General features: G+C 42.2%; 1 protein-coding gene across 3 annotated transcripts in view; it reads left to right on the top strand.

Annotated features, from left to right (window-relative positions):
• Positions 1-13,731, top strand: part of ST3GAL6 (ST3 beta-galactoside alpha-2,3-sialyltransferase 6) — a 171,519-nt gene that overhangs the window by 86,950 nt on the left and 70,838 nt on the right. For 2 of the 3 annotated variants that reach the window (XM_073584401.1, XM_073584402.1), the window contains exons 3-5: positions 440-539; positions 4,830-4,901; positions 13,221-13,286. In XM_073584401.1, the coding sequence (XP_073440502.1) occupies positions 440-539; positions 4,830-4,901; positions 13,221-13,286 (238 nt within the window). The remainder of the gene's footprint in view (positions 1-439; positions 540-4,829; positions 4,902-13,220; positions 13,287-13,731) is intronic. The other variant, XM_073584403.1, reaches the window with a different exon arrangement.

The raw sequence follows: 13,731 nt of genomic DNA, 5'->3' as shown, positions 1-13,731 counted from the left end.
TTTATTGCTCAAACGTTTTCTTTGTTTGCACGGGTCACGTTTACACAAGGAGTCCTTGCCTGATATATCTACATCCCGTCAATTGGCTCATTGTACTTCCGAAATTAGGTGGCAAGTGTGCGGCCACAGTTCACTGCACTGCCCCTCTCTAGGCTTCCTTCCAGTTTTTTGCTGTTATTGGGACGGAGAACATTTTCAACGTCTAGTGATACAGGACTGTAGAGATGTAAGCAGTGGGGTTTCTGTACATTGTGTGTGTTGTCTCTTTTGGAATCGCACGCTAATGATCTAAATGTCTACCTCTTCATGGAGAACCTGGATCATCTGGCACGATCTCAGTATGTGTCAACATGGCTGTATCCTCTTGGACCCTGATTTCAGGGTGTGATTTCCCTGTTACGCTTTTCTAACAATATCTCTTTGTTTTCTTTTGTTTTAGGTTTTTTAGTCATGAGAAAGTTCCTCTTTGTTGGAATAGTGTTTGCGGCTTTGCTCCATTTCATGCTTCATATATTTGTCCAAAAGAAAACCATCTCGACGTAAGTGCTATTCCTTTCCCCTAAGGATAAAATATATTATAAACTTTATATTAAAAAAAATGTATATTTTATGCTCCCCCCCCCCCCCTTTTCTTTCATCCAGTGCCGACTGTAGCTGCATCTCCTGCACCATTTCTAGCTGCTACCATGCTTTACACTATTCATTCATTTTTGGCTCTAGTGATGTTAAACGGTTTCCGTATTCGGATTTAATAGCATAAGAGACCTTCACCTTTCACAGATAACCGCACCCTGGTAGAACATAAATGTAGACATGGCCAAGCCATTCTCCTCCTGACTTCACTGCCTTGGTGGAATAAAGGTCCCAGACATTTCCTTCCATTCAGGAACTTACTCTTGATATTGCCATTTTGTATGACTAGTTTTTACGTAAATCGGTTTGTCTGGCCATTTATTTTTTGGATGATAAAAATGTTGTGGGCTCTGTGCCTATAGACGCAGACAGAGAAACATTCTAAGCATCCCAAAACTGATCCCATAAAGCCCTCATGTCTAGGCCTGCAGTCTCTGCCCTTTCTAAGATAGGTCAACATTTTAAGGATGTGAACGAGTCCTTAGATGGTAAAACCCCTTTAACTATTTGACTGTATTCTGTTCGCTGCATTTTAGTTTTTTGACTAAAACGATCAGAAGTTTTGACATCCCAGATTACACAATGGGGACACTTACTATGCCGAAAGAGCCAAAATTACAGCTTATGTGCAAAATTACTCTTTACATGCCTTAAACTGGATATGTGTTTAGACAACGTTTCCTGACAAAAGGTCATGTCTCGATCCCCTGACATTGCCAAATTTTGGCACAAATTTATTGAAGTGTAAACCAACTAAAATGGGGTATAAACCATAGACTATTAGGAACTGACGGTCATGGAAAAACGGGCCACAAATGCTCGTATCATTAACAATTAAATTCTTTAGAGAAGTGAAGCGAGTCACGTTCAGGAAATTCTCCCACAGTCTTATTACACAACTATATATAGGCAGCAATACATTTTTTTTCCTACTTCCATTGCATTATGTTAAGTTTTAGGCCACCTTCACACATAAGTATGTTGATCAATGTTTGGACGTGGAAAACCAGGAGTGGAGGCTACGGAGCAAAAAAGATGGAAACCCCTCTGCTAGTGGACTTGCTCGGATAAGGCGTTTTCCGAGCATGCTCGGGTGCTTACAGAGTGTCTTCGGCGTGCTCAGAAAGTATGTCCGAGTCTTGCGCCTGCATGCCTCATGACTGTTTGACAGCCGCAACACATGCAGGTATTATCTGTTTTAGGCGATCCCTGCATGTGTTGCAGCTGTCGAACAGTCGCGAGACATGCAGCTGCGGGGACTTGAACATATTTTTCGAGTACACCGATGACACTCTTTTAGCACCCGAGCATGCTCAGATAGCACTTTATCTGATCACGTTCACTCATCACTAACCACTACCTATTCTGTATGTTGGGCCCACTCCTGATCTAGACTTAATGGTCCACATGTGGATGTGTGATCGTGGCCCTAGAATCAACGCTTCTGGGTATGATAACTAATACTCAGGGCTCAGTAATTTTCATTGTGCGTTATTTTTTTTTCTGTCCATAATTGGGTTAAACAGGTGTCCAGAAAATTGCACAGTAACCCGAGATACCTCTGTTTTTGATGCTGCTGGTACCTGCATTCGGTTTCCACCTGCCCTGGTATCTTACATAAACCTTATGTACACCAAAATGAATGGGAGCAAAGGCAGTATGAGTAGGCGTAGGCAAGTTTGACTTTTAACTTTTGCAGAAGCATATTGCTTCTAAAATAATTTTCAGCATAAATATATTTTCAGTTTTTCATTTTTAATATCTTTCGTTGTTTTTTTTGGTAAAATATGTTTTTGCTGCATAACTTTTACACTCACTTACTGAGAAATGGAATTGCTTTTAAAGAGATGCAGGGTCACCAAAAAATGAAGTACTATGTTTTATACTTGGTGCTACCCTGACCTTTTACAAACGCTCTGGTATTTCTTGCAATGCAAGTTTTCCCTGTTGTACCTTTTACTCATTTTATCAGAACGTTCTCCTTTAGTCAGCAGATCGGAGTTGACATGCAGTCCCCTGGAGACTGAATAGTGAAGTGGCCATTTCTAGGGACAAGTGGTTGGATCCCAACAATTCCAAAAGTTAGGTCCCTGTCCTGTGAATAAGTAATAACTTCCAATATTGGAATAAGCCCATCAAGAGATTTTCCTGAATGAAAACACTGATATTTCCTTTCTTTTTATCATTTTGGGTAATGAAATGGTGCCCCCAAATCTTCAGAATTGAGGAGCTGCTGCACTCTTAATTACTGCTGTGTCCCTTTTTGTTTATCTAGGGTCATTGACTTGTCCGCTATCCCCCCTATGTGCAAGCTTTGTAGAGACCCCCTGTAGGTTCTTCCACATAACTAAAGGCTATGGGCACCTTTGCAATGGAAAACAATGGGTTTACTTTTACGTTAAAAATATTGCACTAGGTTTACAATCTCTATGTCTTCATTCAGTTTCAGATCCTGTGATACAATTAGCGGCTTGATCCAGGTGTCAGACTTTACTCTTAGTTCCTCTCCATATCATATAGACTGGATGTCAGGTTTGCGTGTGTTCAGGGTGCGGCTATCATGTGTCAGCACAGCTCCAATATCGCTTTTTTTCCCTCACTTGTTTCCACTACATTTGCTTTCCTCCTTATTTATAGCATGTGTTCTCTTCTCTCATTGAGTCTGTGCATACTTTTCCCCCTCTCCACTGGCGTTCTATATGCAACCTCCTCCCTACTGTTCTCTCTATCATTGAGAATATTTTTTGCAGGACACTCAGGTAGATAAAGGACGGACAGACGCACTGCAGCTGCATAGTTGGTTGAAAAATTATTAATGAAGACTGTTTAGAAATAAATAAAAAGTTGCTTAATGTGATGCAAATAAACAAAAAAAATCCTGTGCCAAGGTGTACATAGCCTTTAAGTGTAGTAAAACTAGGTAAAATTAATTCTAAAGTGAAATGTTGCTAACATCCAACACATGACAAGTGACCTACAGGTGCTTCTCACTAAATTAGAATATCATCAAAAAGTTAATTGTTCTTCAATACAAAAAGTGAAACTCATATATTATACAGAGTCATTACACACAGAGAGATCTATTTCAAGTGTTTGTTTCTGTTAGTGTTGATGATTATGGCTTACAGTCAGAGAAAACCCAAAAGTCATTATCTCAGTAAATTAGAATACTCTATAACATCAGCTTGAAAAATGATTTTGAAATCCGAAATGTTGGCCTACTGAAATGTATGATCAGTAAATGCACTCAGTACTTGGTCGGGGCTCCTTTTGCATCCATTACTGCATCAGTGCGGCGTGGCATTGGGTGCGATCAGCCTGTGCACTGCTGAGGGGTTATGGAAGCCCAGGTTGCTTTGATAGCAGCCTTCAGCTCGTCTGCATTGTTGGGTCTGGTGTCTCTCATCTTCCTCTTGACAATACCCCATAGATTCTCTATGGGGTTAAGGTAAGGTGAGTTTGCTGGCCAATCAAGCACAGTGATACTGTTGTGTTTAAACCAGGTATTGGTACTTTTGGCAGCAGGGACAGGTGCCAAGTCCTGCTGGCTATTCCCCAAAATTTTTGAATGGCCTTTTCTTAACAATCCTTTCAAGGCTGGGGTTATCCCGGTTGCTTGTGCACCTTTTTCTACCACACTTATTCCTTCCACTCAACTTTCCCTTGATATTTTGGATACAGCACTCGGTGAACAGCCGGCTTCTTTAGCAATGACCTTATGTGGCTTACCCTCCCTGTGGAGTGTGTCAGTGACTGCCTTCTGGACATCTGCCAAGTCGGCAGTCTTCCCCATGATTGGGGAACCTACTGAAACAGACTAAGGGACCTTTTTAAATGCTTAGGAAGCCTTTGCAGGTGTTTGTTATTTATTCTAATTTATTGAGATAATGACTTTTGGGGTTTCATTGGCTGTAAGCCATAATCATCAACATTAACAGAAATAAACAGGTGAAATAGATCACTCTGTGTGTAATGACTCTATATAATATATGAGTTTCACTTTTTGTACTGAAAAACTGAAATTCACTTTTGGATGGTATTCTAATTTAGTGAGAAGCACTTGTATGTGTGCCTAGGCCGGGGTACACGTGCCTCTGACTCACTAATGTATCTGTAATAATGATTTGTGAACACAAATTATAAAACTGTTTTTTTTCCCTTTGTCTCAATTCTGTCACTTATGAAATTATGAGCAGGTCCATTGTGCCCCAAGAAACTTTCACCACACTCAAATCATCGACTGCAGAATCTGTGAGATATTCCATAAGGTATATTCAATGAGACCCTTTCATCAAAATACTCTTGTAATCAAAAAATCCTTTCTTTTCCTATTATTTTTAATTACCTGAGGATGAATGCATTACTTGCATGTGTGTTTTCTATTTGTCCATAGGTATACAGAAGCTTACTTTTTTTTCTTTCTGATTGGTTAACGTTCTACGGTTCGCTTTTTTTTTTTTTTTTTTTTATACATGCTTTCTTCTTCACTCTTGCACATTTTGGGAACCGTTTGCTTCAGTATTTGTAAGCCAAAATCAGGAATAAAACCTATAGAGAGAAATAAATAATGCAAAATGCTAACCAAAATATGCAATATTATGTTATTAGGGCCTCGAAGGGGTGTTCTCACCTTAAGGCCCCCTCGCACACAGCGATGTCGCCAGCGAGATCGCTGATTTTGTGACGCCACAGCGATCTCGCCAGCGAGATCGCTGTGTGTGACTTGTATCAGCGACCACCCGCCCTGCCGGCTATCGCTGATTGTGCAGGATCGTTCTGGGCCGTTTTTTGATCGTTGGTCTCCCGCTGGCCAGCATGCATCGTTGCGTGTGGCAGTGGGAGAGCAGCGTTCAGCGACGCTGCACACTGGTTTCCAATGTAAATAGCGGGTATCCAGGAGCAGCGGCTCTTAGATACCTGCTGTTTGCATTGGAAACCAGCTCTTTCGCTGGTCCTGATCGCTGGTGGGGCTGTCTATGTGACAGCTCACTAGCGATCAGCTAACGATGTCCCAGCGATCCCATCCAGGTCGGATCATTGGTGGGATCGCTGGGACATCGTTATGTGGAACAGGGCCTTTAGACGTGTACGGCATGTCCAATTAGCCAACTAGTCTTGATTAAACATCGACGTTATTGTGTAAATCTCCTGTGCAGACGTTTGCCTTCATGGTTACAGCTGACAAAAGCCCCTTGTGTAGTCACGTCCTGCAGTGGTACTCCCTCCTGTGTATTCCTCACTTCTCATTAATGTCAGTTCAGGCGGTAATGTGCACGTCAGCTCATTTTTTTGCGAGAGCGCTAACGAAGAGCTTCAGACAATAAATGGTAAAAGATTTTTAATCAAGACTGTCTGCGGTTGGATCAATTAAAATAAGAAAAACTGCCATGATTGTGGACGTGGTTATGTATAAAACAATCACAATGCCTAAACTTGAGGTTTTCACTGCAACTTCTGATTTACTAACATGCTCTCGATTTAGGACCGGGCAACACAACCAAACTGGTCACACAACATTCTCAGACCAGCATGTGCATGACTTGTGAGACCAGTGTACAGATGCAATTTGGCTGTAGAAATTGGCTAAATTACTGATTGGTCACACGCAACTTAAAGAAGTCTTGCCATGAAGTTTTTTGTTTTCTTTTACTAAATACATGTCTTTGTGTGACTGTATTAATATACTCCTCTACCGCCGCCTTCACCAGAATCCTTCACTGTTCTGTTCCTCTTCTCTGTGACATCACCGCTCTACAGGTCTCGCTGCGCTCTACATAACCCGAAAGTGGCTTTTACAGTGTAAGCCTATTGAGCGTCAGAACAAGACTCCATAGACTTATATTGTAAAAGAGACTTTCGGCCAGGGCTGTGGAGTTGGTAAGCCAAACCTCTGACTCCTCAATTTCCCTGACTCTGACTTCGACCCCACAGCACTGGTCACTACTGAGCAGGTACCTATAGTGCAGCACAGATTCATCTCATCTACGACCCCACAGCACTGGTCACTACTGAGCATGTGCATAAAGTGCAGCACAGATTCATCTCATCTACGACCCCACAGCACTGGTCACTACTGAGCATGTGCATAAAGTGCAGCACAGATTCATCTCAGCTACATCTCCACAGCACTGGTCACTACTGAGCATGTGCATAAAGTGCAGCACAGATTCATCTCATCTATGACTCCACAGCACTGGTCACTACTTAGCATGTACATAAAATGCAGCACAGATTCATGTCATCTACGACTCCACAGCACTGGTCATTACGGAGCATGTACATAAAGTACAGCACAGATTCATCTCATCTACGACCCCACAGCACTGATCACTACTGAGCATGTGCATAAAGTGCAGCACAGATTCATCTCATCTATGACTCCACAGCACTGGTCACTACTGAGCATGTGCATAAAGTGCAGCACAGATTCATCTCATCTATGACCCCACAGCACTGGTCACTACTGAGAGTGTACATAAAATGCAGCACAGATTCATCTCATCTACGACTCCACAGCACTGGTCACTACTGAGCATGTACATAAAGTGCAGCACAGATTCATCTCATCTATGACTATACAGCACTGGTCACTACTGAGCATGTACATAAAGGGCAGCACAGATTCATCTCAGCTACGACCCCACAGCACTGGTCACTACTGAGCATGTGCATAAAGTGCAGCACAGATTCATCTCATCTATGACCCCACAGCACTGGTCACTACTTAGCATGTACATAAAATGCAGCACAGATTCATCTCATCTACGACTCCACAGCACTGGTCACTACTGAGCATGTGCATAAAGTGCAGCACAGATTCATCTCATCTATGACTATACAGCACTGGTCACTACTGAGCATGTACATAAAGGGCAGCACAGATTCATCTCAGCTATGACCCCACAGCACTGGTCACTACTGAGCATGTGCATAAAGTGCAGCACAGATTCATCTCATCTATGACCCCACAGCACTGGTCACTACTTAGCATGTACGTAAAATGCAGCACAGATTCATCTCATCTACGACTCCACAGCACTGGTCATTACGGAGCATGTACATAAAGTACAGCACAGATTCATCTAATCTACAACCCCACAGCACTGGTCACTACTGAGCATGTACATAAAGTGCAGCACAGATTCATCTCAGCTACGACCCCACAGCACTGGTCACTACTGAGCATGTACATAAAGTGCAGCACAGATTCATCTGATCTATGACACCACAGCACTGGTCACTACTGAGCATGTGCATAAAGTGCAGCACAGATTCATCTCAGCTACGACCCCACAGCACTGGTCACTACTGAGCATGTGCATAAAGTGCAGCACAGATTCATCTGATCTATGACACCACAGCACTGGTCACTACTGAGCATGTGCATAAAGTGCAGCACAGATTCATCTCATCTATGACACCACAGCACTGGTCACTACTGAGCCTGTACATAAAGTGCAGCACAGATTCATCTCATCTATGACTCCACAGCACTGGTCACTACTGAGCATGTGCATAAAGTGCAGCACAGATTCATCTCAGCTACGACCCCACAGCACTGGTCACTACTGAGCATGTACATAAGGTGCAGCACAGATTCATCTCATCTATGACTCCACAGCACTGGTCACTACTGAGCCTGTACATAAAGTGCAGCACAGATTCATCTCATCTATGACTCCACAGCACTGGTCACTACTGAGCATGTACATAAAGTGCAGCACAGATTCATCTCATCTATGACTCCACAGCACTGGTCACTACTGAGCATGTACATAAAGTGCAGCACAGATTCATCTCATCTATGACTCCACAGCACTGGTCACTACTGAGCATGTACATAAAGTGCAGCACAGATTCATCTCATCTATGACACCACAGCACTGGTCACTACTGAGCCTGTACATAAAGTGCAGCACGGATTCATCTAATCTATGACCCTACAGCACTGGTCACTACTGAGCATGTACATAAAGTGCAGCACAGATTCATCTCATCTATGACTCCACAGCACTGGTCACTACTGAGCATGTGCATAAATTGCAGCACAGATTCATCTCATCTACGACCCCACAGCATCAGTCACTACTGAGCATGTACATAAAGTGCAGCACAGATTCATCTCATCTATGACCCCACAGCACTGGTCACTACTGAGCATGTTTATATGTAATGTATGCAATCAGTTGTATGTGATTCAAAGACCTTTTGTCATAGGTCCTGTGTTCCTGATCACTCATCATAAGACTGACTTCACAGGTCGGTGAAACACGGACTGTGCTCAGATGGCAATACGTGGCCCAATCGCTGTGTCTCCTGATCGGGACCCAAGAATAGTCCGTGTTTTATCCACCTAGGGGATCGGAATATTAATTACTGCAATCTCACTTGATGTTGGTCTAAAGTTTCAACAAGACAACCTCCTTCTGGCTGGACTCATTTGGGCATCAGTACCACCTCTCTGACATCTTTTAGCCAGATCGGAGGGATATTCGCAAAGAGTATCCCTAATCTGGTCTGTCCATGTACTCATTTGGCAGGCTGGCATGTGGGTAAGCTACATTTTCCCTGTGGTGTAAATGTACGGATTGCCAGAACTTGCAGCTGCAATAACAGCTGATGATGACGCAGGGGGTTATGAAGTTGGCCCCACGGCATTCAGTTAATCGGCGGACTTCCCTCAACCGGAACACAGCTTGTCTTGATGGGACGAGATACTTTTTTTCACCTTTTAATAGGAGAAAAAAAAAACTTTCCTGGTTTATGTTATATTGCCCTTAGGTACACAGCTTCTTGAAAGCTATTAAGAGCATAGTCTAATTACTGTACTGTTTTATGACCCTTCTTTTTATTTTCAGCAGGTATTATGTATTTATGATTGTGTATTATTTGCATATATATTACCGTAATCTATAATAAGTTAAATACTGAATCTCTCACCAGGTTTTTGCCCCTAGTCTGATAGCAGCATGATGAAGGGACAGAAACATTTATTCCAGCGATGTGTCACTTACTGGCCTGCTTGTTGTGGTGTTGATAAAATCTTTTGTTTATCAGCAGGAGGTCATCACTAGTAAACCTTCCTTTGTGCTGCCATGTAGTCCTTCATATTCATGTGCGTCATATAACCCCACCACCCAGCACTGATTGGCTTGGCAGCTTTCTGCCCATGTATAGAGCGGACAAATCTTCCAATCAGTGGTGTGGGTGGGGTTATACAGCGCTCAGCAGTTAGAGAACTGCTAGATTTGAAGCCGATAAAACAAGGATTTTATCATAACTACAGCAAGCAGCCTAGTAAGTGACACATTGCTGAAATCTGGGTCTCTGCCCCTACATTATACTGCTTTCAGATGAGGTAGCAAAAACCTGGTGACAGATTCCCCTTAAAGAGGTTGTCAGCACCTTTAGTAAACAAATGTGGAAGAAGGAATAAAATAAAACACTCATCCTTTCATTATATACGGTGTAGTTACAGACACAATGTAACATTAGTTATCAGTGTCATAGACGTAGTCAGGGTCGGACTGAGGGGACTAGGGCCTACAGGTGGAATTTACTTCAGGGGCCCACCCTACTCCTACTGTACATGTTCATATTTAAGCCATCCATATCTCAGAATAATACAGTGGGTAAAACAGAACAGTTTTATCTGCTAGCTACACACGTGGTCAAAATTGTTGGTTCCCCTCGTTTAATGACAGAAAACCCACAATGGTGACAAAAATACCTTGAATCTGACAAAAGTAATAGTAAATCAAAAATCTATGAAAATGAACGAATGAAAGTCAGACATTGCTTTTCAACCATGGCTCCACAGAATTTTTAAAAAATAAAACTCATGAAATAGGCCTGGACAGAAATGATGGTGCCCTTAACTTAATATTTTGTAGCACAACCTTTTGAGGCAATCACTGCAATCAAACAATTCCTGTAACTGTCGATGAGACTTCTGCACCCCTCGACAGGTATTTTGGCCCACTCCTCAAGAGCAAACGCCTATCGGTGCCTCCCTATGACTGAACTCCGAACGCTGCCTGGAGGATTAGGGTATGTGCACACGTTGCGCATCCGCAGTGGATTTTCCAGTGATTTACAGTACAATGTAAATCTGTGGGAAATAAAAACCGCCGTGAACATGTCAATTCTTTGTGCGGCTTCTGGAGCGTTTTTACACCCATTCCATTATAGGAATCCGCAGGTGTAAAAACGCATGCCAAATCTGCACTAAATCCGCAGGTGAAACGCGTGGATTTTGACCTGCGGATTCTGCCAAAAATAACAGATTCCGCGCGGAAAATTCCGCACACGAATCCACAACGTGTGCACATACCCTTAAAGTTCTTTTCCTCCCAGTGATGAGGCTCTTTAGTATCCAGCAGATTATCCCCATATCTGCAAGTTAAGTGTTTTTCACATGGCATGTAGTAGTACCGTTCTGTGATCACACAGTTCTGATCATCACTATCTCCTACACCTTGTAGCACTGGTTTCCCCTTAATACAGTGTCTCCAAATAACAGATTCCCAACAGTCCACTATTTCTGCTTCCCTCTTCTACTAGGCTGCTCCCTACTAATTCTGCAAATTGCTCTCCACTAAACTACTCCTCTCACAGCACAGATGTGACAATGGAGACTAGCAGCCACTAACTTGATGAACCCACGAACCCGCCCTCAGTGATTCCTGAATAGGACTAAATCTTCTGTCCTACCTGTTTTTTCAGCACACTTTTTAACATTTCTTTATGCTGCAGCACCGATCTACTACTAGCTGACTAATCTGACTTGCCAAGTGTACAACCAGGCCATGGAAGTACAATGCCCAGTTGTCAATGGGCTTTCTATTATTTGCTGCCTGTGTCTCGCTGAAATTTTTTAGGCTGCAGATTTTTTTTCTTCACTGACAAGAAACTCGACTGCCTTATGAGGGTCAGGGGACATACGGTTGGTTCAGAAATCACGGTCCTTATTTTGGGCTTTGACACGGTCTATTACTATAGACTTTATTCTGTCCTGGGTTTCCTAGTTTTTGGTCATGTATGCTCCACTTTATAGAGCACGTCTAACCTTCCACCCTTTCGTTGAAAATTCTGTCCTTGGACTCCCTTCTTTGTCTTCTATGCCTAGTCACAGTCAGTCTTTTTTTATCTTCACCAATAACACATTTATTACCAGTAATCTTTAAAAACCCAATTATTAAGTAATTCATCAAATGACTTTCAACTGAGCCAAGTAATTTATATTCTTTTCCGACTGTGTATCTTCATCCCCAATCCTTTTAGACAGTAAGGAGCCCTATACACAGTAGATAGCTGTTGCCAAACAATGTCTCTGCAAACGTTCAGCTGGCGGCTGTCTGTCCCAAGTCCTCCATATTCTGGAGCGCTCACTCTGCCGAGCATTGGTACGAGAGAGCCGCTGCTGTACTCTTCTTGTGGTGGCTTATCTTGTGGAGAATGAAAGGATTGGCATTCCGGAATCAGGCATGCTGGATTCCTTCCTCCCCCAGCATTATTTGTCAAGGGAGAGTTGGGAGACCTCCATTTACCTTAGACTGTATGCCGAACCCGCGGTTATCGACCGGTTCAGATGACGTTAGGAGGCATTATAGGGCCTAAGTTTATTTGGACAGGGCTTTCACCTGCTTGATCTTTAACTACTTTGTACACATTACCTAAACACTGCTGAAGAACACTGACAATATTATTATTGCGGGTCACTTCTTCAGGAGCCGCTCCGCTTCTGTTTATATTTCCTTTGAATTCTGTATTGTGACGACAGTTTCTCCGGGGTTGAATATGTCTTTTTAGTTATCTTCCACCATAGGAAAATGAATGAATAGCGGTTTTCCAGAATAAAAAAGTAAAGATCTTGCCTGTGTAAGGGAATTGCACCATCCAACCCTACTTTGAGGCCATGTTTTTCTATTTCCTGAAAAATATTTCAAGATCTTTTTAGAGTAGAAATGTAAAGGATTATGTCCCAGATTCAACAATCAGATTTTTACCAGAATTCTGGTGTAAAACTATTTTGAAATGTTGCAAACATTTGGCGCAAATTGTATTTCTGCAAAAACTTTGCTACTTTTGGCCCCATCCTTCCAGCTTCACCAACTAAAGTAGGTTGCTCTAAAGTGAGCTGCTCCAGGAAGGACATTGTTGAGCACCGCCGACAAATGAAGATGCACCACTTTCACTAACTGGCGCACACCCCTTAATGGTTTTGGTGCAGCTTGCTCCTGCGCACACTTTATTAAGCCTCTCGGACAGAATAAATTTGTTGATTAACGTTTTATAAGTTGAATTAAAATATTTCATACCCAATAGAAAACATTTGTTTTGCTGGACAGCCTCTTTAAAAAGTGTCAAATTCGGGTGATGGCTGTTACTCGGTGTTCACAATCATTCTGAGATTATAATTAATAATACATATAGCAGTGCAGAATCCCTGCCTTGTATTGTGTTAATCAAATAATATGGACAAATGTTAGAAATCGCTCTAGATCGGTACATTTTTACGTTTACCGTTGTGTGCAGACGTGAATTTTAGATTTATTGTGGATTAAAACTTGTTTCTCTCTTCGCAGGTTACCCACTGACCCAATCAAAGAAATAAAGTCATGTTACAATGAGAAGTTTCACTTCCTCTTGAAGTAAGTCCATTGTATAGATCCGTCGTCATTTTGTGTTTCATCACCTACAAAAATCCTGTATCCTCAAGAGTCTGGATGTCATAAATCTGTGTCTCTCTTGCAGTTGCGCTATTTGCTTGCTCGCCTGTTTACTAGGCAATCCCCGCATGTTAGGTCACCAATGTCTTAATCCTGGGCCTACCGTTACTACAGGTTAAAAAGTCCATTCTGTACTTGCACTCTTGGAAGTTGCAGCTAGTCACCATGGATTACAACAATACAAGCCATTTTCTTGAATTAAAATGTTTGTTTTATTCTTGGTTTTATTAACGGGTTTGTCCACATCAGACAGTCCCCTTTTGTTGGGACGATCCCTGATTATAAACCAATTACAAGAGCTCCAATACTGAGAATTAGAAAAAAGTTGAAATCTTTGCTGATTGTTGGTGTTTAGTGTTGACTTTTA

The sequence above is a fragment of the Dendrobates tinctorius genome, unplaced genomic scaffold, assembly GCF_039654945.1.
Source record: "Dendrobates tinctorius isolate UK_male_01 unplaced genomic scaffold, ASM3965494v1 ptg000084l, whole genome shotgun sequence".
Taxonomy (NCBI): Eukaryota; Metazoa; Chordata; class Amphibia; order Anura; family Dendrobatidae; genus Dendrobates; species Dendrobates tinctorius.
The sequence above is the reverse complement of the archived record's forward strand: the minus strand, read 5'-3'. Positions and strand labels throughout refer to the sequence as shown.